Genomic DNA, 26,344 nt, shown 5'->3' on the forward strand with positions numbered 1-26,344 from the left:
AATACAAACATATACAAATCACAAGATTCACAACAAGTACAACATCCTAGGATAGAGTTCTAACATACAATGGATGTCATTGGCAAGTTCAAGACTCCCTATAAGGGGCCATATTGCAATTCTCTCCAATAGAGAAACTCAAATATTACGATGTTAGAAACAGTAAATTAGCTCGAGCGGCTAACTCATAATAAGAGATAACAATATGAGTGGTTCATATTACCAACACTTAAAAGTGGCAAAGACCGCGACCAGTGAGGTTAGTGGCTCTTCTATTCAAAAAAGTATCACTAATACTCAAGTATAAGAGATAACGCACCCCCATAAACCAGATAGATATTGACACGTGTCCCTCGTTTTATTACTTTTTAGTTTATTTCTCATTTTTTTTATATTCTATTTTTTTTATGAACATTAATCCTCTTCCCTCCTAGAATAAAAACACACATTCTCTTCTCATTCATTCATCACTTCTCACACTCTCCTTCATTTCTCAATATTACCCATTAAAGCCTCGCCTTTTATTTCCACATGCTGAACTAGATTAGTCACCTTCAGCTTCAATATTGGATCTAATTAAGCCATTTTTGATGCAATCATTTAGCCTAAGTTGCTATAGCATTCAATAGTTCCTATTTTAAGGAAGGAATAAGATTTATAGAAACCCTTGTTTCTGGTGGGAGAAGAATAAGAGTAACAATAATACCTTATTTAATAAAAAGAAGGAAGAGTGTGAAGATTTTGATTGTGAGTCATCAATTGATTATGCAGGAATGAGGAATGAAGGAAAGGTGAAATAAAGGAGAAATGGAGTTGCATTTTTTTCTAGTGGGGAAGAAGATTAATGTTCAAAAAAACTATATAAAAAATTAGAAATAAAAAAAGAAGAATTAAAAAGAGGGACACATGTTATTATCTAACAGGTTTAATGAGGAGAGTTATCTCCTCACACCAGGAGATACATTATTCCCATATATATATATATATATATATTAATTATATTTCTTTTATTTTTATCGTTCAGACTAGCTTAGGGCCAAAATAAATTGACATATTTATTTTTATGATAATCTCATTGTTAGAGGAATAGGAATTCTCTTCAAGGATGTGATATTTTACATGATTTTTGGTTTACATGATTTTTGTTTTACATGACAAAATTCCAAACAATATACTATAATACAAACATATACAAATCACAAGATTCACAACAAGTACAACATCCTAGGATAGAGTTCTAACATACAATGGATGTCATTGGCAAGTTCAAGACTCCCTATAAGGGGCCATATTGCAATTCTCTCCAATAGAGAAACTCAAATATTACGATGTTAGAAACAGTAAATTAGCTCGAGCGGCTAACTCATAATAAGAGATAACAATATGAGTGGTTCATATTACCAACACTTAAAAGTGGCAAAGACCGCGACCAGTGAGGTTAGTGGCTCTTCTATTCAAAAAAGTATCACTAATACTCAAGTATAAGGCATATGTGTGCCTAAAATGTGTACATGATATATCACCCAATAACAAAAACAATACATACATAAAATGTGCACTTAATATTTATAACATATAATTCATTCATACAATATATAATTATTAATTTAGTATGCAATTCATATATATAACATATAATTAATAATTAAGTATGCAATTCATATTAATAACATACAATTAATAATTAAGCATGTAATTCATGTTGTTGAAAATTAACTAATTAACCAAATACAAAAAAATAAACAAACAGTCAAACATTTTATTGATTATGGGTTGGACTTTCTCAAAAAAATTCTCAACAAAGTCGTTAGTTGTCGCGTCCCGATTTTCAGTTGCACGACTTTCTTTAGAGTCGCTACTATATTTTATAGTTAAAACTATAGAAAAATATTTTAAGCCCAATTATCTTGGGCTTTTGGATTTTTGATATCGAGGTTCGGAAGTCGGTTACAAGGCATGGAAGGTATTAGCACCATACCCGCCCGCCTTAGGCGATATCCTTCACTAAAATATATGACTTTATTATTATTATTTTTATTATTAAATTATCTAGTTAATTAATTAATTATTAAAAGGAACAAATTTATTTATTTTTATTATTGTGTCTGACAAGATTGATTTTTGTCCTACATATCCCTATTAAGGAAATCAAGACTTACGTAGTTCTTTAGGTAAAAAAAGGTTTGTTGGTTAAGTATATTTTAATTAAGGAAAATATATTTTTTATCCCTGTTAAGGGAATCAATATGTTGATACTTTTATTTCTTTGTTTATATTGAAATATACAGATAACTACTTAACATTATATTATATTGGTTAACAAAGAGGCATATAATATTTCTAATCAATAGTTAGTGTATTCGTCACTCTAGAGTCTAGAGGTAGAAGATTTTACCTTCAGACTTATAAAAGAGGATCAGAGACGTGTGCTTATGTGGGTGACAACTGACAAGTAGAGAGTTCCTTCTACAAACAAATTAGTAAAGGGGCCTATAGAGATCAAACACAAGTAAACTATCCAAGGTACCTAATACCATAGGTCATTATCATACTTCCATTACAAGTCCTAATAACTTGACATAAATGTTTTTAAGATATTAAGTTGAGTTAGAATACTTTCTCGTATGGCTCACAATGAACCGAACCAACTTGGTATTCGTTCGAAATTTGATTCATTATTTAGCTCGATAAACTTGGTTCATGAACCAAATGAGCCAAACTTGAGCTGGAAATTGAGCTTGTTAAATTAACGAACCAAACTCGAGTTGGATACAGTTCGACTCATTAGGTTCATGAGCTAGCTCGATATATATATGTATATATATATATATATATAAACTAATTTTTATGTTTATTATGACTCATACATTATTTTTTATATTTATTGTTATTATATATATAAATATGGTTATATTTATATGTATAAAAAAATTTGAAGTAGTTTTTAAAAAATTTAATTAACTATTTAAGTTGTCCAAATGAACCAATTGAACTAAGCCGAACAGTTCGCGAACTTTAACCGAATCGAACTCGAGCTAAAAAAATAACTCGTATCGAACTCGAGTCGAGTTTCAAACCGAACCTATCCTTATCGAGCTGAACTCTGGTTCGACTCGGTTCGGCTCGTTTTCAGCCCTACTTTCTAGTACTAGAGAGACAAGTACATCACAAAAACATGAAAAAACATAAGAATATGTGACACTTTTATCGTTTAAATATAGTTATACGACACTTGTATCCTTCAGTATAATTGCAAAAACAAAAACTTATCTCTTAGATTATTTTCCCTTCATGCCACCTATATATTATGATGCTAATTGCCCTAAGCAGAACTTTGTAGCAAACAAATTGTGTATCCAAATTCAGGTACAAGACTTTAAATTCCTCAGTTTTGTACTAGCCATATTTGATGGAAGGAGATAAGTATATTCAAGCATTACCAAAAGGAGAAAATGTTGAAAGCTTCTCTTATTGCTCATAGCCAATGCATCAAAATCCAAGGAAGAAAAAGAAGAACAAGATAGAGAACAATAAGAAGAGGTTCAGTGATGAACAAATAAGATCACTTGAATGCGTATTTGAGTCAGAGTCAAAGCTTGAGCCATGGAAGAAGTTGCAAGTAGCAAAAGATCTTGGTTTGCAGCATCGCCAAGTTGCTATATGGTTTCAGAACAGAAGGGCTAGGTGGAAATCAAAAAATATGGAGCAAGAGTATAGAAAACTCAAGATGAGTATGATAACTTAGCATCTAGATTTGAGTCTCTAAAGAATGAGAAGGAATCTTTACAATTAGAGGTAAAATTTCCGGTGTGAATTACATCTGTCGTATTTTCCTGCATACGATATAACCGAGTTCGCTATCACAACTACAATTTAAAATCATGAAGTATATATACTCAACAAAGTATATGCAGTTTCTAGCTTTGATGGTATTACAAAAAAATAACAAAATTGTACACCAAATTTTATACACTATTTTTATAAAGTTGTTGATCAACATGTGCAAATAACAAGTAAATAATTTGTATTATCAGTATGAATAGCAAAACTGGATGTGTTATTTGTTTTTACAAACAGTTGCAGAAGCTAAGTGATTTGATGGAGACATCTCATGAAGTGAAGGTTGGAAAGGAAAATAGCACAGAAGATGATGGTTCTGGCAGTGGATACAATAGTTGGAGAGTTGAAGTAAAACCAAGCTTTTCAAATGAGGGTTTGGAAGACAGAGAAGCCATGCATTGTTCAAATGATCAAAATGATAAGAGCAAGAGTGAAAAATCTGAGGAAAGAGGACAATTACAACACCAAGTTCTAAGAATGGATGAGTATGAAGAGATTCCAAATTTGGCATTACTTGAAAAATGGTACAATGTGGATCCAAGTGGTATCTTAAACCAGTCATGTAGCAGTTCACAATGGTTAGATTTCTGGACTTGAAAAGTGAATCAATAATACCACACTCTATGCTGCTTGCATGTTTGGTGTTTCAGTCTAAAAGGAACAAAAACCGGTTGGATTTTGTGCAATTCCGTCTCTCAGTGTCCGTATTGGCCTAGCGAAGTGTTTTTGCTTTGGTATTCTTTTCGATCTCTATGCATTTCACCTTTCCACCAGAAATTCATGCACAATATGCCAGACAAAGCAGGATTATGAAACTTATGTCAGAGATGTGTTTTGTAAGCTTGATTTGATAGAGAGATATATGATAGCCTTAATTCAATTCTTCAAAGATTTGGAACAAGAAAGAATGTTCCATGCTTGTGTTCATGTCTCTCCAATCTGTGTTTTTTATTTTATTTTTCCCTTTCTATGATTGGGTTACAAGGGGTTTATTTAAATCTAAGACCTCTATCTATTCTTGATTTAGCATTTCTTCTTATGTTATTAACATGTATGGTCATTAGGACATTGAATAGGATACATAAGTATAGTAGGACCTGACTTATTGAAGCAGTGAATTTGTCAATTTCTTCCCTGATCTTAAAGACCCATTTCCATTTTGTGTGCACAGAAAAATGTAGCTGAAAATCAACTTTGTTTAATAGTACTATTTCAGTATAGGGAAATCTATCATATGATAAATAAAGTGCTCAAAAAGTTGTACACGCATCATTCTTAAGCTGAAAATATGGCAGATATACAAGTAAAGAAAAGGAATTGTTTCAGTTCATTTGATTTTCTTTTGATAGCTACTCTGACAGGACTACTTTTTTAAGCCCTTAAACATAATTTGTAGCCTTCATTTCCTCAGGAAAATATTGGCATAAGAGTATAACTCCATTAAAAGATTTGGAACCAAGGAAAACATAAATTAAGTAAAACACCATATTTTGTCATCTTTCATCCACACACCAATAACCAAAACATTATCATACACCTGATAATTAATCAACCTGGATGAAGTTAGTGAACCACTACTTGTTTGGTTTTATGTTGGAGGCATCAGAATCACGTTTAGCCCAACATTACTAATTATAGGGTTCACATCTGATATTGTGTGTCACTCAATGTGTCATGTGTTATGATTGGTCTAAAAAATATGTTTAAATTAAAATTTTAAAAATTTAGTATTATAATACATGAAGTGATACACATTTTTAGGAAAGAAGATATACACCCCTAATTATAGCTTTTTGGTTGGAATGAAGTTTGAGATGTATGCCAACCACAAGTACTCACATTTGATCTTTGTTGTGAGCTTTATGCATGACTTTGAAGCCATCAAACTCAATCTTTATAACTCTCATACAAGAGTATAAACTTCAACAAAAGAAAACATTGGGTTTATTAAGTTGAAATTTTATTAAAATGTAAATATATAGGAATAGTTTAACCACAATCTTAACTCAATAATTAGTCTCATAACTAGAAACGTTATTATTCACTAACCAGAATCTCAACTCAATCTACCAAGTTTTCATTTGATACATCCAATTAGAGGAAATTGCTCCAGTCTAGTCTAGTTCTGGAAAATAAAATCTCACTATTCAAGCATAAAGCACTATTTGAAGGCTTCCTGTTGTAACAATATCAAATACTGGTAATTGATTTCCACCAAACTAATATATGTTTATGTCTGTGTTTAGATTTTCTTATCCACGATTCACTCCAAACCATTTCTCTATAACTCTCAAGTAACCTTGATATCCACTTCCGACTTTTTATAAATCTAACAATTTGGTCTCTTAAAGATAAAAGTTTAAACTAACCAATTGCAAATATAAGTCGAAATTAAAATATTTGAAAAATTAGTCATAAAAAATATTTAGAATAACCAATTTGGCTCACATAACATTTAAGGTCTTTAAGACCAATATGAATTTTCTAATTTTCTGGAAATCAATACCAACACAAAATTTATGAGAGAATAAAATAGTTGTTTGCTGAAAAATATAAAACTTTCTATATCAAATGTATCAGTAAGTAGTACTTTTATGCTATGAAGCACGGATACTGATATGTGTGTCGGATTGGATACGTATCTGATATGTCGACACGTATTTTTTCCAAAATACAGGATACGATATGTTCAAGGATACGCGTATAAAATAATAAAAACACATAAAATATGATAAAATTATAAGTGTAAATCAAAATATCCAAAGTAAAAAATATAATGGAAATTTAAAATCATTACCCTCCATAACAAATCTATTATATCTTATTTTAATGAAAACAAATCTATCCTAAAATCATTATCCTCCATAACAAATATATCTTATCCTATTTTAATAAAAACGAATCTATCTTATCCTGTTTTATTGGAAATGAATCTATATATCATATATTTTACTAAAAACGAATCCATATATCCTATATTTTATTGAAAATGAATCGGATACCTATCTTAATATTTATTTATTTTATTTTATTTTTTTAATTTTTGGATACTCTATAAATATGTATCCTTCGCAAATCTAAGCGTATCCATGTCGGATACGTGTCGGACACCGACACGTGAGGGTGTTTGACGAATTCGTGCTTCATAGCTTTTATGTATAGATATGTCATTTAATATTTAAAATATCTAAAGTACATTACAGACGTGTTAACAACAAGACAGTTTGGCCGAGTGGTCTAAGGCGCCAGATTTAGGCTCTGGTCCGAAAGGGCGTGGGTTCAAATCCCACAGCTGTCATTTTTATTTTTTATTTTTTTAACAGAGAAAAGTGAAGTGATCCATAACAAGGTCGAAGATTCAATGGTTACCACATAAACTTACAACACATCAAACAAACAAAACTGTCTTCAAACTTGAAACTAACTAAGTAACAAACCAACCAAACACTAATCTTGAGTTTTCATCATTAACAATGGCACTCTCTTCTTACTGCACTCTTGTCCCTTCAAACATTAACCCTTTTTCAATCCCATCTTCTCTATTCAACTCTCTCAATCTCTCTTCCTTCTGGCAATCTCAAAAGGTGATGGGGTCCACTTCTCCTTTCAACTACTATTACATTTCCTTTTCACTTTTCAATGTGTTATGGATTACTGAGTAGTGAGCTTCAATGGTTATTTTGGCAGGTAAAGATGGGTCCTTTAACTGTATCTCCAATGGGGTTTGGAACATGGGCATGGGGGAATCAACTTCTTTGGGGGTATCAGGAATCCATGGATGATGAGCTTCAACAAGTTTTTAACATGGCTTTGGATAATGGTGTTAATCTCTTTGATACTGCTGATTCTTATGGAACAGGAAGGTTTAATGGTCAAAGTGAGAAGCTTTTGGGAAAGTTCATTAAAGATTTTCAAGGTTCATCAACCCTTTTCTCATTTCTATTTATTTGTATCTGCTAGGTGTAGTAGATTGTGGTACAGGTGTAACTTTGTAAGCTTAATTCATTAAGTTATGTGACAAACACTTTGTTACATGATAGGAATTTCAGTGAATCAAAATTAAGATATGATAGTTTAATCAAGGGAGTTTCCCTTGAAGTTTTAGTCTTAATTTCACTCACCAGCCTTATTTTAGAAGTTGGGCTCACAAGGAGGTTTTTAATTATCACAATTTAGCAGATGTAAGACTGTGTTTGGTAAGTTTATTGAAGTACGCTAAAGTAGCTTAAAAAAAGGCCATATACCTTTTTCATAAGCCACTATCATAAGCCCAAATAAGCTCTCGATAACCTCTTCCAAGCACCTGCTTATTGTCTGTTTTTGAGTTGATTTTTAGAGGGGAAGGGTCGAGAGCAATGAAATATATTTGTGACATGACTCTAAAGTTTTATTTTTCCTTTCATTACCCTCCAAACTAGCATAAGAGCTTCCTCATACATGCCTTAATGTGAAAACAATATCATTTATTTTGTAACGAATTCTTAGATTGTCACATGCTCACCAAATTTCATATTTACTTGCTCAGAGCAAAAGGGGAACCAGCGTGACATAGTAATTGCTACAAAGTTTGCAGCATATCCATGGCGCCTTACACCTCAGCAGTTTGTGAAAGCCTGCAGGTATTACTTTTGTGTTGTCCCTTATATGTTCCTATTCGGCCTGAATGATAGCACTGAATTAATATATTTCCCATAACAAATGTTAGATTGATTTATGTCTTTGAATGAAATGATTTTTCAGGGCATCACTAGATAGGATGCAGATTGAGCAAATCGGGATCGGACAACTACATTGGTCAACTGCAAATTATGCTCCTTTCCAGGAATTAGCTCTTTGGGATGGTTTAGTGGCAATGTATGAGAAGGTTACAATAATTCATGTTTAATTTTATGATTGTCTGGTATGTATATACTTAAAAAGTTGAGTGAACCATTCTTGGAAGTCTTACCTCGAGCGTTATAATCGTGTTCTGCTATCGAAACACGGCAATTGAAGTTCGCAACGCAACATGAGTAGTATAAAGTATAAACACCTCAGGGAAAGCCACTGGAATCTGACTTTAAAGTACTGAATCTGGATGAGAAGTCCCTCAGGAAAGTTTTTGATAATTTATTCACTTGCATGGATTTTCATTCTCCATTTCTTCTACTTCAGTTTCAAATAAGCATATCTAGACATTGAGTTCAATGGTTATTTCTAGAGATAAAAATTGTTTTGATTTGTTCAGTGATCAAACTTTCCGTTCTCATATTTATGTTGCCACTTAGGGTTTAGTTAAAGCTGTTGGAGTAAGCAATTATGGACCAAAGCAGCTTTTGAAGATACATGATTACTTGAAAGAGAGAGGAGTCCCCTTATGCTCAGCCCAGGTATAAAGTTATGCATAATTACAAAAATTCAACATTTAGGATTGTTTACGAGTTGAGTTTTGCAGGGGAATAGAGGGAAAGGGAAGGCTTGAGAGCCATGAAATATACTTGTGAGATTACTCTAATGCTTCCCATTTCCCTTCTCTCCCTCCAAAATCCAACTCAGAAACAAACCCTTAGGCTTTGTTTGGTAGAATAGTGTCCTATTATCACACCATTTGAAAGATATATCATTCTAATGCACATGAGTATCATGAATAACTCAAAAGTAGTATGCAGCAACCAGCAATTAGAATCATACCCCGCTATTAGTCTTATTAATCTTGTTTATGATTTCAACATTTCAGGTGCAATTTTCTTTGCTAAGCATAGGGAAAGATCAATTAGAGATCAAGAATATATGTGATTCTCTGGGTATCCGTTTGATTGCTTATAGTCCCCTAGGACTTGGAATGCTTACTGGGAAATACTCACAATCCAAACTTCCAACTGGGCCAAGGTGTGTTGATAATTAAGCAAATATTTTAAAACATTATGTAGTGATTAACTTTGTTATTACCTCATTTTCTCATGGTACCTTTGTTATTGATTGCATTTCATAGGGCCTTGCTATTTAAACAAATACTTCCAGGACTGGATCCTTTATTGAATTCCCTGAGAGGCATTGCAAATAAAAGGCGCAAAACCATGTCACAAGTAATCTTTTCCCTGTATATGCTAGTAATTTCTTATTGCTGTTTTGCAACTGTTAGTTAGATGGTCACAAATAGAATCTCAGTCTAAGGTTATAATATATTTCTTGCCTGTATGTCCCTAACTAATAAGATATACACTGCAGGATCAGTAACTGAAGTTTAATAGGGGTTCTATGAAAGACAATTACATGTCTTTGCCACTACTGTAAGGTTACATCTGAAAAAGAAATGCACACACACATATATATCTATATATATGTAAATATAAATCACATCTCTCTCCTTATTTAAAGATTTTATTTCCTCACATTTCCTTGGAAGTTGGAAGCATATCAACCACCAAAATATATAGTTTTGTTTTGGATCATCCACATTGGCAAAGCTAGGCCCTTCAGTTTGCCCTCTTTCTGGATAACATTTTTTATCCAATTTTGCAGTTCTCTTCATCATTCTTTCTTGTACACCATAACAGAAAACCAAGGTCATGTTGTAGAAGTAGCATGTGGCTTGTGCATAACAGATTATTCAATGTGATATAGTAACACCAACAAAAAGGATGCTGTGATATTATACACTATTCATACACAATAGATATCGGAAGAAGGGAAATCACTATGGAATATCCTTTATCTTATCCACAACAGTATCAGATCCATTATTCCTTCATTATTAGGATCAACCACCAAAGAAAGCAAGTTTTAATGACATTTTTATGTCATAAATACGGTGTTCCCCTAAGCAACTTTTTTGGAAAAAGTTATTCAAAGTCCCCTTTATGCAGCTACCAACCAACACACGTGGTTGTCATCTAATTAAGTTCTTTAATTGATGGTGTCAGGTTGCCATAAATTGGTGCATATGCAAAGGAACAGTTCCCATTCCGGGAGTTAAGTCAGTGAAACAAGCAAAGGAAAATTTGGGTGCTCTTGGTTGGCGCTTATCCTCAGATGAGTTGCTTCAGTTGGAATATGCGGCACAGGAATCACCTGGTAGGATGATCCAGAACATTTTCCAAACCAGGTATACATATTACATGCAATGTTAAAAAGCAAAACATAGTAATATCAGTGTTTGACATGGTTTGGCTTTCATAACAGATAACATCTATGGCGATGCCACTGAATGTTTTTAACTGACTCAAGGCTAGACACTTTCTAGCATCTGGTGCCGTGAAAGATTAACAAAGAGAGCATATGGATATTACTTGTCCAGAAGACAAACGAGCGACAGATCAATCTAAAAGCAATTGTTTCTGTGTCTTCCTTGTTCACTGCAACTTGCTTATCTTTAATCAAATCTAAGACAAAACTTTTGCCTTTCATTTGAACTTTGAACACCTCTTTGCCTTCTGAATCATTAATCATGCAGTTTTTGTCTTCAAACAAAACTTTATAGCCTTACTCCATCAACTAAGGAACACTTCACAAATTTTCATTAATTTCAGGAACATATAAAACATCATGAATTAATTTCAATCATGTGTAACTTTTTAATTTCAACTGTTCTTTTGCCTTTTGTTTCAAAATAGCAGTTTTATCAAGCTCTTTGAAGAGCTCTCGATCATAAGTGTCATGTGGTTTGTATAGCCACTATCAATGAGCCAACTTTTTGTAGAACTGTTAGCGTCAAAGCATGATATAGCGAACAGTTATTCTTCTGGTTGATCATTAGCAACCTTAACTTCTCCATGTATGTTGTTGTTGAAACTTGCATATTTTTTCCATGTGAGGAACAAGTTGGAAAGACTTCATTGTTGTTACTTTGATTATTATATGGTTGTTTGCACAGTTTTGTAGTTGTTATTTTGCCTCCTTTTGTCATTCCAACCATTGTTGTTTTGTAATTTGGTTTGGAAAGCACTCTTCACTAATCCTTCTTGTCGCATAAGTGTCCTTTGTTCTTATGTCTGTAATGCATTCAACACTTCTGTCAAGGTGATGTTTGACATATCCATAGACATTTCCCTTCTTTGTCTTTTGCGAGCTCAGTCCCATTCATTCTTTTCACACGTCTCCTTTCATAGACCCTCCAAATCTTGGGCTTACTATTGTCAACTTCCAGGCCCACTTCTCCAATCCCAATCCTGCTTCTATCAGACTGACTCCCATTTTCCCTCCCATTCATTTTATTTAAAAAAGAGTGCATTTTATGTACACAATAGAGAAATTATAAGTTCGATAATGCTGCAGTTTGCAGGTGAGCATGAAGGTTTGGGGTTTGTGACTACTCAGTCTTGAACAGTGAGGAGTGAGCATAAAAATCTCATCATATGAAAGTGAGCATCGTAGAAACTTTCTCCATAGGGTGAAAACACAAGAAAACAAAAAGGACGACACTATCATAAAAAAGCAACAAATTTATGTCTTAACATTGAATAAATGAAAATTGATATCAATCCGTCTCAAACTTATTACTAAAAATCTTAACAGAGCAAGAGGCTAAAGTTATCAGGATTACGAAGACATCTGGCAAATCCACAAATCCATATTGCAATCAGAATATTCTACTTGATCTTCTTCTTTGGCCTCAGCTGCAATTACAATAATAAACACCAGAGTGACTAAAAGATAATAACTAAAAATAATATGATGCAGATTAAGATACACAAGTAACAGAAAGAAACAGCAAACAATATTATACCTGGTTGCTGTGTCCACACTTCTTTTTCCTGCAGTTGACAGCACGGGGGTGTAGACGTGCATAACACCTGCAAAACACAATGACAAGCAAGCACAAAGCTCATGTAACAATGGTTGTGAATTGACATTATATACAAAATAATGTGATAGTAACTTTTCAGGTAGTCATTGGCCATGAATAATATACAGTTACATTATCAGACATGTGGACTCTGTTTATCTTCCAACATGCACAGCCAAGGAAATTATGATTGTAAAATGCAATTTCTATCACAACACCACATTAGATTCAGATAATACCTTCCAACACTAACAGAAGTTCATGGCAAGGATAAATACTTCACATATTATATGTTTGAAAAGAATTCATTTCAAATGAAATGTTATCTATATTCTATCAAAAGCTAAAAGGTTTAGAAACATTTACTGCAATATGATTCAAAAGAAAATTGTATTCTTAAAATCTCACTACCTGCAAATTTCATAAATAATGCATTTGTAGATGATGCTTTTTTGTTTCAATGATTCAAAACATAGTACATTTCATTTATCTAAATTCTATCAAAAGCTAAAAGGTTTAGAAACATTTACTGCAATATGATTCAAAAGAAAATTGTATTCTTAAAATCTCACTACCTGCAAATTTCATAAATAATGCATTTGTAGATGATGCTTTTTTGTTTCAATGATTCAAAACATAGTACATTAGATGCTTCTAAATACTTTCCATCTCATATAAGACATTACTGCTCATAGTCTAAATTCACGCACATCGAGATTTTGGAATGAGTCATCTTTAACACATCACTCATAACAGTAGAACACATTAACAATATAAAACTTCTAATGAAAAATTGAAGACTCTTGATCACAACTTCCATACTAAACCATATGTTACTGACACCACATTGAGGTCCAAAGCTAATAACAAAAAAGCTAGAAGTGCAAAACTTACTTGCGGCAGATTGTCTTATCCTGATTGTATTTCCTGGCCAATGCCATCAAAGATGGCTCAATAATGCCACCACGAAGCCTCAAAACAAGATGCAAAGTTGACTCTGCAAAATACAGTAACATATCCGATAAGGCTCCCAATCTAAATAATAAACATTGAGCATAACTTACAGGATATAACAACCAGCATGCTATTCAAGCAGGAGAAACGTACTCGAAACACAGTAACATGAAAAAAGTTGAACATTATATATTCCAACACTAATTACATCCAGCCTTTAATTATGAAGGTTTTAAAAAATTGCTGTTTTAGTGACACTTTCATCCTGTTTGATGTGGCCAATACAGCTGGCCACATCAAATGCAGATATCACCAAAACCATGTATGCATATGCAGATATCACCAAAACCATGTATGCATATGCAGATACCACTAAAACCATATACAGCTGGCCACAATGCATATGCAGATACCACTAAAAACATGTATGCTCCCCAGACTCCAATGCAGTTTCAGACCTTATTTTAAAACCTCACATCGATAAATCTTCCAAGTTCTCACTCTTCAAAAAAAAAAAATCAAACACATGTACAAACCCTTGACACTCGTATACTACTACAATGTCTACACTAACACGCCATAATTTAAAAATTGGAAATGAAATGTAAGACAAACAACAACGAAGCCTTAAATCCCACTCGATGGTTCAACTACATGGATCGAACATCATCATAATGTATAATATTCAACTACATGGATCAAACATCATCATAATTATAATCATACCGAAAGGAATAGTAACGACATAAAAACGACACTTACTACTTAAAATTAAAATGCCCAACTAATATGTTATTAAGAACATTTAATTTCATTCAATTTTGTGAGAAAATAACAAACCTTTCTGGATATTATAATCAGCGAGAGTGCGTCCATCTTCGAGTTGCTTCCCGGCGAAGATCAACCTCTGCTGATCCGGTGGAATTCCTACAATAACAGAAAACAGAATCAGCATCAATAATCGTTATTGTTCTTCAGTTAAAAGAAGAAAATGGTAACACTATAAGAGATACCTTCTTTGTCTTGAATCTTAGCCTTAACGTTGTCGATGGTGTCGCTTGACTCCACCTCCAGGGTGATGGTCTTCCCTGTTAAGGTTTTCACGAAGATCTGCATCTTTTCTTCTTCCTCTCCCCCTTCTCAATCCAATTTTAGGGTTTCGGGCTTATTCTTCATTATATATGGGGTCGAAAATTTTTAGATTAGGTTTTTGCGTGTTTCACGGTGCGTTTGGTAACCCGGCTAATTTTATTCTTATACTCGAATTAGGGTTTTTTTTCTTTCTTTTTTTTCGCTTACAATAAAAAACTAATATCTCTTTTCAATGTGCGAGGTCGCTCCTTTTTAATAAGTATATTCCACAAATTAAATATTTGACTTTTTTATCATCCTGATATCTAAACACTACTTGCATGTGGCTCCAAATTATTTTTAAAGGACTACATTAGTTTACATGATGGAAAATAGGGATAATTTAAAACAATATTTTTCATCTCTAGTTCAAAATTCTCATCCGATTAATCATTTGTGCAATATGAATTCTGTTGTTGTGTTTATCATTCTAGGACTAGCAATAGACATTTTAGAAATTCAATAATGAGCCAGTTTAGTCATTTAATCGTTGAATATCATTTTAATATCAATTTAATTGTTAGATGAGAAAGTAAGTAAGTAACTAGTCTCAACATAATTTTTAATAAAAAAATTCAAAATAAAACACAACTACAAATAAAAAATCCTTTGAACAATTTATACTTGTTTCCAAAATAGTTTCATTTCAAGTTTTAAAAGAATTAAAGAAAAAATTCTAAACAATACATTTTAATAATTATTGATTCATTACCATTTTCATCATTGTCACTAGTACAACCCAACTAATAACATCATTTCTCAACATCTTGCTAATATCTTTTAAGAAAATGTAATCCATATTTAAATATTATTATCGAAATTCAAGACAATATTAGTTATTATTATCGTGAAGAGAAAAAATATATTGAAATAAAGTAGCGAGATAAATTAATAATGTATATGACAAATAAGTGAAATAGCATCAATTTTATTATAAAAAATCAAAATAATTTACAACAACAATTAAGTGGGAGTATATAATATTTGTGAAGTAATAGTTTCATTTCAACACATTTATTTTCAGGATATTATTTCAAAGTAAGCATTATTCATTCATAAGAGTGTTGAATCTAATGATATAAAACGTTCCATGTCAAATGTAGTACTAGATTAAATATTAAAAGAAAATGATATATTATTCTCCTAATCCATCTACTAATAAGAATATAATAAATATTACAAGGTTATGTCAGGTTTATTGTAAATAGAAAGTAGCGTTGTTAAAACTGTACCGGTTAGCAAACCGGTCACAATATTGGTATAGTGATACAGTGGTTCAACCAGTGGTTCAGCAATTAAACTGTATGTCGGTTAAACCGGACATACCTACTTATATTTATATATATATAAACCTATAACAAAAAAAATTCAAATAGGTAGATACTCAAATTTACAATCCATATTTATAATCTACTCAAAATTCACATAAATAAACAACTTTAAGTTTTTAACAAATTCAAAGTCTAAATTAAAAAACACATATCAATCCAAAAGTATCACTTAACAACCGCAAAATATAAATAGATGACATAAGTTCACAATTCGCTCTATAAAACAAATAAATTTGGAGTTTTAACATTTAACATCAATGAGTCAAATTGTCTTATATGAATATTATAATTTTCTACTAAATTTTTTCAGACAGTACACCAAGATTACACAAATGTCACTGAGATTACACAAATGTTACTGAGATTACACACTAATATTAGGAACCAAAATGAAATGTGTAATATAAGTATGCATTGGAAGCATGTGTCTTGAAGTGTTGAAGTTGAAGAAGGGTTGGAAAAATGGGTCACATTGTAATGAGTTTTTAAGTTTTTTTTATAAAAAAATGTGTATAAACCGGCCGGTTCACAAGTTTTAACCAATTTTGATACTTGGCCGGTTCAATATCTGTATCGTACCGGTTAGGGGCCAGTTCACCGGTTTTCCAGTTGAACTGATACAGTTTTTATAATAAAAAGAGTAATAGAATATAATACGGTATGAGAATATAGTATTAAATATTTGATTCTGGGACCAAAAAAATACAGCTTCCTAGTTGGTATCGCCATGTCAATAAATGAAATCATTACAAGAGAAGGAGAATTCTACAAATCACAAGCATTGCCACAGTGTCACTCCCACTACATTGCGCATGGCTTCTACCATATCATCACCCACATTCCTTTCCAACACTACGCGAACCCCATTCTCTTCTTCTTCACATACCCAACTACCCCGCAATTTCTTCTCTCCCTCTTTGAGCTTAAAAAATGTTTCTTTATCATCTCACTTTAGCTTTAAACCCAACAATAGTCTTGTCTGCAAAGTCAAAGGGTCGATGTCTGAGACCACAAACAATAACAACGTTGTGGTTGAGGTTTTAGATAAGGAAGACCTTGCTGTGTCTTTGGCTCAATATGTCGCTAATCTCTCTAATAAGTTCACCAAGCAAAGAGGGGCTTTCACTGTCACATTGTCTGGTGGTTCCTTAATCAATTATCTCAGGTTTGTTTTTATATTTTTAACCAAAAAATTCATTTTTTTCAAACCCAAAGAGAGCAAGAATTAATTGCATCGAATTAGGCGATGTTCAAGTTGTATAAGAACTCACTTATCCCCAGATAGACCATAAGTTCAAAGGTCCGATTCCTAGAAGCTATATTTGTTGGGAGGGATAGTTAGAATGCCGAAAGAGATTAGTTCCTTATCCATAGGGTGAGAAGATAACTTTGGTTATGAAAGAAAAATTAGATTAGTAGATGGTGAGGCTGAGTGCAACATTAGGGTTGTTTGCCTCGTGATCATAATTGATGCCACTTAGTGGGAAAATGCTTGGTTGTTGGTGTTGTGTATCATGTTAGATCAGTGTTGTGGTTTTTTTGGGGTATAGATGATTTTTTTGTTTGTTGGGATTTCAGGAAACTTCTCGAACCTCCTTATGTTGATACTCTGGAATGGTCTAAATGGCATGTATTTTGGGTGGATGAGAGAGTTGTGCCTAAGACTCATGAAGATAGTAACTACAAGCTTGCTTATGATGGATTCCTCTCCAAGGTGTGTTTTGTTGTTCCTGATTTTTCAGGTGTCATATCATAATCTGTTTGTGTTCCTTGAACATGTTTTGTAATTGTTTCTTTCCCTTTGTTGTTGGATATGTTTTTCTGTCAGAAAATTGAATAAGAGTAGGTTAGTTCAAAGTATGCATCTGTGGAAACTGTTGTGGAAACTAAAAACAACCGATAATATGTGAAGATAGGAAGACCATTTTGGAATTGGGTAGAATATCGTGTGTGGATATCTTTTCCATCAAAAGATTGCTTGAAAATGTCTATTAAGTGAGGAAGTAAATGGATAAGTACAAGCATTTCATGGAGAGTACTTTTTTGTGTGTGTAGAAGATCAGACAAATAAACCTAATAAAGTCAATCATTTGGCTTCACCTTAACTGCTTATAAGCTTCCGGAAGAGTTGTCTATTGGGTGGTTAGGAATTCACTCCTTGCCACCCAATTTTTCCAAATTAAGTTAAATTTCAATACACTGTAAAGTTGGGCTTATACCGTGGATTGAATGTTCTCTTAGATTCTATCTGTACACACTTATAAATTGTTGATTGGTGTACTTCCTGAGTTGCAGCATCAAAGGTTTTAAAAATGAATGTAACATGACCAATTCCTTTATTTCATATGATATGGACTTGCTCAAATTCCTTACACGTCATGTATTGGATAGCCTGAAGTTAACATATATGGAATTGACATGTTATCTTTTTTGGTATGGCTTTGTGGTTAAATTATTTATTAATGTATGCTTCTAGGTGGTGTAATTGCTATTGATGTTAGTATTTGCTTGTGCTGTTTAAGGTTGTTGTAGCTTGAACCAATCCTAAGTTCCTAACCACATCTTTGGTATTGACCTTGAACAATTAAGTACATAGCAGATACAAGTAATCATGAGATTTATATATCTAGATGTTGGCTTACAAATAGATAAGTACTTGCTTCTAAATGAATGTAGTCAGTCTGCTGTCATATTTTATGTGATTATGATCTCATTCTCTGCTTATGGTATACGAGAATTAGGACCCAAAATCTGTCATTTTATTTTGGTATTCTGTCATTTCCCTTCTCTGATTGGTGTACTAGCAAAGGTTAAGCAGTACTGTTTTTGGGTTTGGTAGCTGATTTATGACTTGATGAATGAATGTTTGAAGTAGAGCTAGAATTCCTAAATGTCTGGACAGTTTGTTGTTCTGAGCTCTAACTAGTAAAAACCCTTGATCTCACACCCGTTAATTTTCTGCATTTGCTCAATTAGGATGGTGGTGTCTGAGCCTAGTATACCATCATTATTAATTTGACTCACTTCTCCTACTAAAGCATTATTCTTTAGGATTTTCTGTCCTTACTTAGAGATCACTCTTTATATGAGCTGTCTATTGCAAATTTTGCATTATAAGCATACTAACCTATTAAGAATAGATTGTGATGTTTCTTTGAGAGGAATGTTATGCTGTAAGTAAATGTAACTAACTCTTCACTTGCGTGGGTAGGATTGCAGACATCTTCTCTCTCCAAACCCCAGTAGGTGAGAGTCTCATGCACTAGGCCGCCCTTTTTATTGATTGATCTTACCAGTTCATGGGTTCTGATTTTATGCCTTGGCTTCATCATCTTTTTGTCGATGTTGTTTTAAATTGTTATTCACTCACTGGTGTTTCAGTACAAGTCTTTGGTGTTAGTTAAATTCCTGCATAATCAATGTATACTGTCTCTCTCCCTAGTCTTCTTCTACCTGAGTAATTTTCTATAAATCTATCTCGTTGGTACTTTCCTCATGGTTCTCTTGGCAGGTGCCCATTCCTCCTGGCAATGTTTATGCAATCAATGATGCCCTGTCAGCTGAGGGAGCAGCAGATGATTATGAAACATGTCTCAGACACTTGGTCAAGAGCAACGTGATAGCTTCATCATTGAGTGGATTTCCAAAATTTGATCTTCAGCTACTGGGTATGGGCCCTGATGGGCATGTAGCTTCGTTGTTCCCCGGACATCCTGTTGTGGAGGAGGACAAAAAATGGGTTACCTTCATTAAGGACTCGCCAAAACCACCTCCAGAGAGAATCACATTCACCTTCCCAGTGATCAATTCTTCTGCTTATGCAGCACTCGTGGTGACCGGTGCTGGTAAAGCAGATGCAGTTCATTCTGCGCTGCGCGGATCTGAGAATTCCGAAAAGCTTCCTGCTGCATTGGTTTCACCTGAAGATGAGTTGAAATGGTTCTTAGACAAAGATGCAGCCTCAAAGCTGTAAATCCTGTTGATCTAGGAGGTGTTGTGCTACTGTATTTACCTTTACAATATCGAGTTTATGACAAAAACATATTCAGTGCAGAACCTCCTTTTCTCAGTGATAGTTAGCACTGGAGAGGGTTTTCATATTTCTGTTGTGACAAATAAAAATATAAGCTGAGTTTTGTTCATCACTCATTTGATCAGATTCCAGTGTTAAAGGACAGAAAATAATTGGACTTAACTTCACTTTCTTTTAACTTGTGTCTATTATTGTCATTTAAAAATGTTACTTTTCTTGAATGATCATTCAATGTTATTTTTCTTATAATAGTCCTTCTCCACAATCAGTGCCATATAACACATGTTATTCATTAAGTTACCTCTATACCCTTTGGGTGGAGTTTTGTTTTTGTTTTTTTATGTTATAACCAATAGTGTCCCCTTACCGGTGGAAATTTCTGGACAATAATTTCATTTCCAAGTGGAATATGCTGAGTAGCATTCCTTAAAGTAAATTTGAGTTGATTTATCAGGAACCTACATCAATTTCTGCTTGTAAGCTGATAAAACAGTTTCATTTTTATATTTATTATTAATTAGTAATGAACATTATTTCTTCTACTGAGCAAATCAAAACAAAGTCTCAAATAAATTGAATCATGACACTTGCTGATAGTTTTGACTTTTGAGTATAATGAATTGCACATTGACTCTATTTTTGGCCTAATGGTAAATGATCGATCTAACATGTGGTATTAGAACCGAGATTACAACTCCATAAGATGTATGGATTTGGATTATGAACTTGGTCTTATACTTAGCACCCACTCCAAGAATATCTACAGTTATGACTGGTTAAATGCATAATATATAAGCAATAGATCTCCTTTGGGCACATGGGCTGTGCAAGTTTGGGGATACAAACAATGAACCCCTTACCTCTCATTTCACAACAACATTTTATATCTCTTTGTAGTTTTCTATGACATTGGTTTTTGTACATCTTTTCTTTTCCATGTAAAGTATGCTTTGGTTCCTAATCCTGGATCCATTTTCTCAATTGAGTATCTTTTCTGTTGCAATTTCCAAGCAAATTGGATGCTTGGTCCAACAACAAGATATTGTTTTATTAGTAGTTTTATCTTTTGCTCTACTCTTCCCAAAAATACAAAAAGAACCTCACTTTTTGCTATTATATGTAACTTTAAGTACATGCCTAGGAAGGTAGTCTTTGGAAGGAGCTTATTTTGTTTTTATTTGACACTGATCTAATAGATATGCTAGTTTTATTCCTTCTCTACATAATAAGACCAAAGTCATGTTTCCTGTACCTTGAGTATATCTATAAATGAAAAGTACCAAAAGTAAAAGGGGAATAAAAGAAAAGAAGACTGAAGGAAAAATGTACCCTGAAGATTGTTGAATTAAATCACATGATTAACAGTTAACATATATTTAATTGAAACCCAATAATTAGCCTTAGATGATGATGTTGTAGTATGATTTAATATATGTTCTTGTTTCTATAGTTTAAAGGATAGTTCGGTACGTGAAATTTCCACATTTTTATAAGTCGTACTTCATAAATGTTGTTTTCAGGATTTGAACTCATAATGTCCAACTCATAATATAATACTAACAAACTTATCATTATCTACCTTTACCTCTAGCTAGCTTGTTTGGGATAGAATTATTACATTTTTGCCTTACCAATATGAAAAAAGTCCCAATCAAGGTTCATAGTTGCTTAAACACCAAACCAACCACTTCATTATTAGCAGTTTTGACTGCAATGACTTCACATAATTAAGGCCACACTTTATGATAACAGAGAGTGCAATGCTGTAATCAGGAGGCAATACTTATAACACATCTTTGGGCTTTGGCATGCTGGTGCTGTCACTATCCTACAGAGGACAAGGCTCACTTTGGAGTCACTGTTAATTCCTTGGAATCTCTTTCATCATTATGGTGGAGGATGAAAAGGACCTATATCAAACATGAGATATTCAAAAGGTAAAACATATGGGCCTCATATGATTATTTCTTATATATATATTCTTTAGTTCCAATTTTTTAAGAAAGTGGTCTTCCTTGCATGCTAATGAACAAATTAACATGCTTTCTGTTTAATTATCAGATATCACCACAAGTATTATTTTTTTGGTAGCAGCTATCCCCTCATTTTATGGGTAATTTTCGAGGTATGTGACTACCTCTCTTAACAAGTGTATCACTTAGAAATCGAACTCTCAACCTTTTGATTTTTCTGTGAATCTAGCGGAGCTTTATACCATTAGATCAACGTCTTATTGGTACGATAAAGATTTATGTATAGAAAGGTAAAGTACATGGTATTTTTATAGCTGCTTCATCATCATGACAATGTTGGATAGTTCAGGACACCAAACAATATTGCAGATAATGTGTATGATAAATTATAGAAGGCAATAGTTATCATTTTGGGAGACTTTCTTTATAGTCCATTGTCGGATTTCAAAGTTGCAATTGATTTGAAAGCAATAAACTTATAGGAAAACTATGGTGCCCACAAGAAAATATTATCTCATGTGCCCACTAATAGTCCAAGAAATAGAAACAACAAAACATATCCCATAATGACAATATTGGATATAGTTATTTATGAAAACAATCCCCTTTTCTCCTTTTTTCTTGGAAATTTTTCATTTTTTAAAATTAAATATACCATATTTGTAATTAATGGTTTGATTCAGAGTTATAAAAACTATACCGGTCGATTCAACGGGAAAATTGATCCTTATATCAATATAGTATGATAATTATATCGACTAAAATTAAAAAATATCCATCAAAACTAGAAAATATTAATCAAGCCATATGGCATCTTACCGATCAAAATTGGTTTGTATAGGAAAAAAATACTAGTTTTCAAAATGACACAGTAAAGATTCGAAATTTGAACTTACAGTAGTTTGTAATATAATTAGTCAGTGAATTATTTTAATAATTATATTATATGTTATAAATAATAATATTTATAAATATATTATCTTTATTATTATATATATATAAGTTAGCCAATATATTAATTGATGAACTATTAGTTGAATCATTGTATCACCATATTTGATGATATGATAATCGATATGGTATTAATAAACTAAATGGAGTATCTCCTGGTATAAGGAGATAAATTCATTTCTCATGTCAGTGAAATCATGACATTTGTCATATTTCATTATTTTCTATAAAAATATTTTTAAAAATAAACAAAATAGCAACATGTTATATTTTTATTAGCTAGAGGAGACAAGTTATCTCGTAGAGGAGATAAGTTATCTCCTAATATGAGAAGATATATTATTCTGTTTTGTTAAATGATAAATCTGTTTATATCTTATTTCTTTCTTTCTTTTTGGCTTAATTGCAAATCGAAAGATAAGAGACAAATTTTCCTTTCATTGTTTCCTATGTGTAAATTCTAAAATCACTGCACCTGCTTTTGTTGACTAAGATATTTTGAGATTTCTTTTTCAATAACAATCTATGTTTGCAGTTAGTTACTTAGTTGACAATTACAATATTTCAACCTTGCAATTTTCTGTAAGAAAATAAATAAACAAAAGTGTGGTAGGTAATAACCATGTAGTTCAAATTTCAGAGAACTCCACCACCTAATAAGTTTAAGCAAAATTTTAATCAACTTGGCTAATTGTTCTGCAATAGAAACATGCTAATCATATTTCATATCAATTAAAATTTTGAGTTTTTTTTGTTATTTTTTAAAAATGAGCTTAAAATATAAATTATATGCGTTAAACAATCAAATGAAATTATAAATTCAGTTTTTTTTATAAAAATAAACCAAAAGTAGAAGCGCCAAAATCATAGGTTAATTTATTTTGGGTTAACTTATTTTTTTCAATTTTTTCACTTTTCATTTTATCTCATATGACTTTATCTCCATCCTCTTTTTTACTCTTTCACCAAACTTTATAACTCTCCATATCATCACCACCAAACTTCATAACTCTTCAATTAGGATGAGATTATTAAAACTTTTTGTATAAAACTTGACATTTGTGTATTATTTACTTTGTGAATTATATAATTCAAGTTTAACAACTTCAATTTATTTGCATGTCATGCTATTTTTAATATTAATATTGGTTTTTATATTGTATTTTATTTCAATATTTTTTTAGCCTTTCTTATATAATATTAATGATTAAAAAATTTATAGTAAAAGTATTTATAAAGGTAAATATTCAAAAAATGTATATTTAAAAAATAGCATAAAAAACAACCAAAATAATCATAACATAAATAAATAAGCTCATACCATTTTCTATAATTTACTATGTAAAATCTAATATTTCTAATTTCATAATTTATAAACTGAAATTAAAAACTTAATTGATACCAAGACGGATATTTAGTCACTATCTAATGTTTAACTTTCTGTACAAAACAATCACCATCTACGGTATGTTTTTTCAAATGGGGCTTGAAATTTAGTTAGAATAAGTCGGTGGTGTTATATGTGCAGAATTAACCTCCATTTGACTGAACATGAAAGGTTAAGCTAGGGTAATCATCATTCTAGAACAAAAGATGCAATCAGATATACTTATATGGTATTGATTAGAATAAGGTATATATAAAATATGAAGCAGGACCAACTATAATTAAAAGATGAAAAAACGTGCAAATATAAATTAACATGAATGGATATACGTAATTACGTATAATTAAAATCATTTGTACTTTCTTAATCAAAATCCATTTTTTACATTAACTTACTTTTTATTGTTTAAAAATTGAATTACAAATAGTGAAATAATGGTTATCATTGCTGAACTAAAACTGGTTACTAGTCATTGGACTATTCGTATAACTAGAGCATATAAAACTGGGATAAAATTGATTTTCATTTAAAGTTAAAATAGTGGCCACCTAGTCACATGATTAAGCCGTTTAAGAATGTCGAAAATTATAACCAAAACCACTAATTGTTCCCTGAATTTATTTTATATTATAAATCCATGATTTTAGTAAAATTGAATTAAATTCTAAATGATTTTACATTAATTTGAATATTAGTTGATGGAGTGTAAATGTAATCCTCGTTTTTATAAGTATTTTATTTTAGTAGCACATGTTGTGGTATTATTTTAAGCAGAGTTGGTAACAGAGACTCAATTCAAAAATTTAGTGCATGTGACTTGAGACATAAACCTATGAATAATCTCAATTTCGTTATTGTTATATAATATTTTGTATTATTGTGTGCACTGTATTAAAAATTACAAAAACAAATTGGCATACATACAGTTTTGAGTATATTCTTATTCTATTTTGAAGGTAAAACTAATCATATTGTTAAATGAGATCAATAGTATAAAAGTCTTATACATTATAAGTTCTTATTCACTTTTAATCATGACCTCATAAAAAATAATACAAAGATATACTAATTATATATAAATGTTTATAATAAGATTGTATAGATATTATACATTGTTAAATCATATTTACATGTCAAACTCTAGAAGTTTAAATATTGTGATATTTTATTTAGAAAATTCTTGTCATTATCTAAAGGTTACTTCACTTGCTTTTTACTAATAATAATTTAAGTGAGTTTGGTTTTAATTAAAAGTTTAGGTGAAATAGATTATGATGTTAGTTCAATTGCTATAACTCAAATATATCTTGGTGGGTATTAGATTCATGTTCTTTTTCTTAAGTAATAATCTATATTCTAGTTTTGCATATAAAAATTGTCAAATAGATGTTTGTAGAATTGTCTCATAAAAAATAGATTTAATCAAAACTTAAAAAAAAAGTTTATATTTATGGTAGTTGAATGAGTACAGAAGGAAATGATACCCTTGTATTTAACATTTAATGCCCTTACCCTGAATAAAGCTTTTGACCAACTATTCGTATCAATAAGAGGGCAATTTATTATTAATAATCTAATAAAAAGAGGCAATGTGAGCAGGAGATAAAATCTTATCAAATGTTCACCCTTTGACCCTATGTGTTTATAAATGGAAAACATTTTATTAGGAGAATAATTTTTGTCAATTTTTTCTTTCATCACAAAAATCCTTCAATTATAGGTACGCACAACACATATAAGCTATAATAATTTAAAAACATTACCTTTGGTACAATCTAAGAGAATTTTTTCACCATACTGGTAAAAAAATAATCATTTAGGTATGTGGCTGTCATTTTCAACAAATAATCTATAGCCATATAGGAATTGAATCATTAACTTTTTTATCATCCTGAATATCTAATAGTGTCTTACACTACTGTACTAACACCTTATTAATAAAAAATTAATACAAGTTAATGATTCCTTTTTATTTTTCAT

The 26,344-nt window shown here is 31.8% G+C and overlaps 3 protein-coding genes, 1 non-coding gene and 1 pseudogene across 6 annotated transcripts; 4 read left to right on the forward strand and 1 right to left on the reverse strand.

Moving 5' to 3' along the window:
- Positions 3,376–4,782, forward strand: LOC109327906 (annotated as a pseudogene).
- On the forward strand, positions 7,059–7,138 carry TRNAL-UAG. Its single transcript has one exon. It is a non-coding gene; the product is annotated as a tRNA-Leu (tRNA).
- LOC109327363 (pyridoxal reductase, chloroplastic) lies at positions 7,218–11,284 on the forward strand. 2 transcript variants are annotated; one of them, XM_019560474.1, is made up of 10 exons: positions 7,218–7,261; positions 7,298–7,424; positions 7,528–7,756; positions 8,366–8,459; positions 8,581–8,704; positions 9,108–9,209; positions 9,557–9,708; positions 9,812–9,905; positions 10,743–10,924; positions 11,002–11,284. In XM_019560474.1, the coding sequence occupies exons 2-10, from the start codon at positions 7,314–7,316 to the stop codon at positions 11,003–11,005; spliced, it is 1,092 nt and encodes a 363-aa protein (XP_019416019.1). In that variant the 5' UTR covers positions 7,218–7,261; positions 7,298–7,313; the 3' UTR covers positions 11,006–11,284. The 2 variants fall into 2 exon arrangements, with proteins under 2 accessions (XP_019416019.1, XP_019416018.1); XM_019560473.1 differs by lacking the exon at positions 7,218–7,261 and having other exon boundaries at positions 7,268–7,424.
- LOC109327355 (ubiquitin-60S ribosomal protein L40) lies at positions 12,222–14,745 on the reverse strand. The gene is made up of 5 exons (XM_019560466.1): positions 14,572–14,745; positions 14,399–14,485; positions 13,499–13,601; positions 12,545–12,611; positions 12,222–12,434 (listed from the first exon to the last, which is right to left on the reverse strand). The coding sequence occupies exons 1-5, from the start codon at positions 14,672–14,674 to the stop codon at positions 12,408–12,410; spliced, it is 387 nt and encodes a 128-aa protein (XP_019416011.1). The 5' UTR covers positions 14,675–14,745; the 3' UTR covers positions 12,222–12,407.
- Positions 16,757–20,227, forward strand: LOC109328204 (probable 6-phosphogluconolactonase 4, chloroplastic). Of its 2 annotated transcripts, XM_019561555.1 has the most exons (4): positions 16,757–17,185; positions 17,599–17,734; positions 19,532–20,016; positions 20,048–20,227. In XM_019561555.1, exons 1-3 carry the CDS (start codon positions 16,758–16,760, stop codon positions 19,991–19,993), a joined length of 1,026 nt encoding a protein of 341 aa, XP_019417100.1. In that variant the 5' UTR covers position 16,757; the 3' UTR covers positions 19,994–20,016; positions 20,048–20,227. The 2 variants fall into 2 exon arrangements, with proteins under 2 accessions (XP_019417100.1, XP_019417098.1); XM_019561553.1 differs by having other exon boundaries at positions 19,532–20,227.

The sequence above is a fragment of the Lupinus angustifolius genome, chromosome LG15 (genome assembly GCF_001865875.1).
Source record: "Lupinus angustifolius cultivar Tanjil chromosome LG15, LupAngTanjil_v1.0, whole genome shotgun sequence".
NCBI classification, from domain to species: Eukaryota; Viridiplantae; Streptophyta; class Magnoliopsida; order Fabales; family Fabaceae; genus Lupinus; species Lupinus angustifolius.

Excerpts from the sequence above, each read along its gene's own strand:
- LOC109327355 (XM_019560466.1), bottom strand. The coding sequence starts at position 14,674 with ATGCAGATCTTCGTGAAAACCTTAACAGGGAAGACCATCACCCTGGAG. Across the intron at positions 14,486-14,571 it reads TAAGATTCAAGACAAAGAAG|GAATTCCACCGGATCAGCAG; the intron begins GTATCTCTTATA and ends CTGTTATTGTAG. Across the intron at positions 12,612-13,498 it reads GATAAGACAATCTGCCGCAA|GTGTTATGCACGTCTACACC; the intron begins GTAAGTTTTGCA and ends TGTGTTTTGCAG.
- LOC109328204 (XM_019561553.1), top strand. The coding sequence starts at position 16,758 with ATGAAATCATTACAAGAGAAGGAGAATTCTACAAATCACAAGCATTGC. Across the intron at positions 17,186-17,598 it reads TCCTTAATCAATTATCTCAG|GAAACTTCTCGAACCTCCTT; the intron begins GTTTGTTTTTAT and ends TTGGGATTTCAG. Across the intron at positions 17,735-19,531 it reads ATGATGGATTCCTCTCCAAG|GTGCCCATTCCTCCTGGCAA; the intron begins GTGTGTTTTGTT and ends TTCTCTTGGCAG.
- LOC109327363 (XM_019560474.1), top strand. The coding sequence starts at position 7,314 with ATGGCACTCTCTTCTTACTGCACTCTTGTCCCTTCAAACATTAACCCT. Across the intron at positions 7,425-7,527 it reads CCTTCTGGCAATCTCAAAAG|GTAAAGATGGGTCCTTTAAC; the intron begins GTGATGGGGTCC and ends TTATTTTGGCAG. Across the intron at positions 8,705-9,107 it reads TAGTGGCAATGTATGAGAAG|GGTTTAGTTAAAGCTGTTGG; the intron begins GTTACAATAATT and ends GTTGCCACTTAG.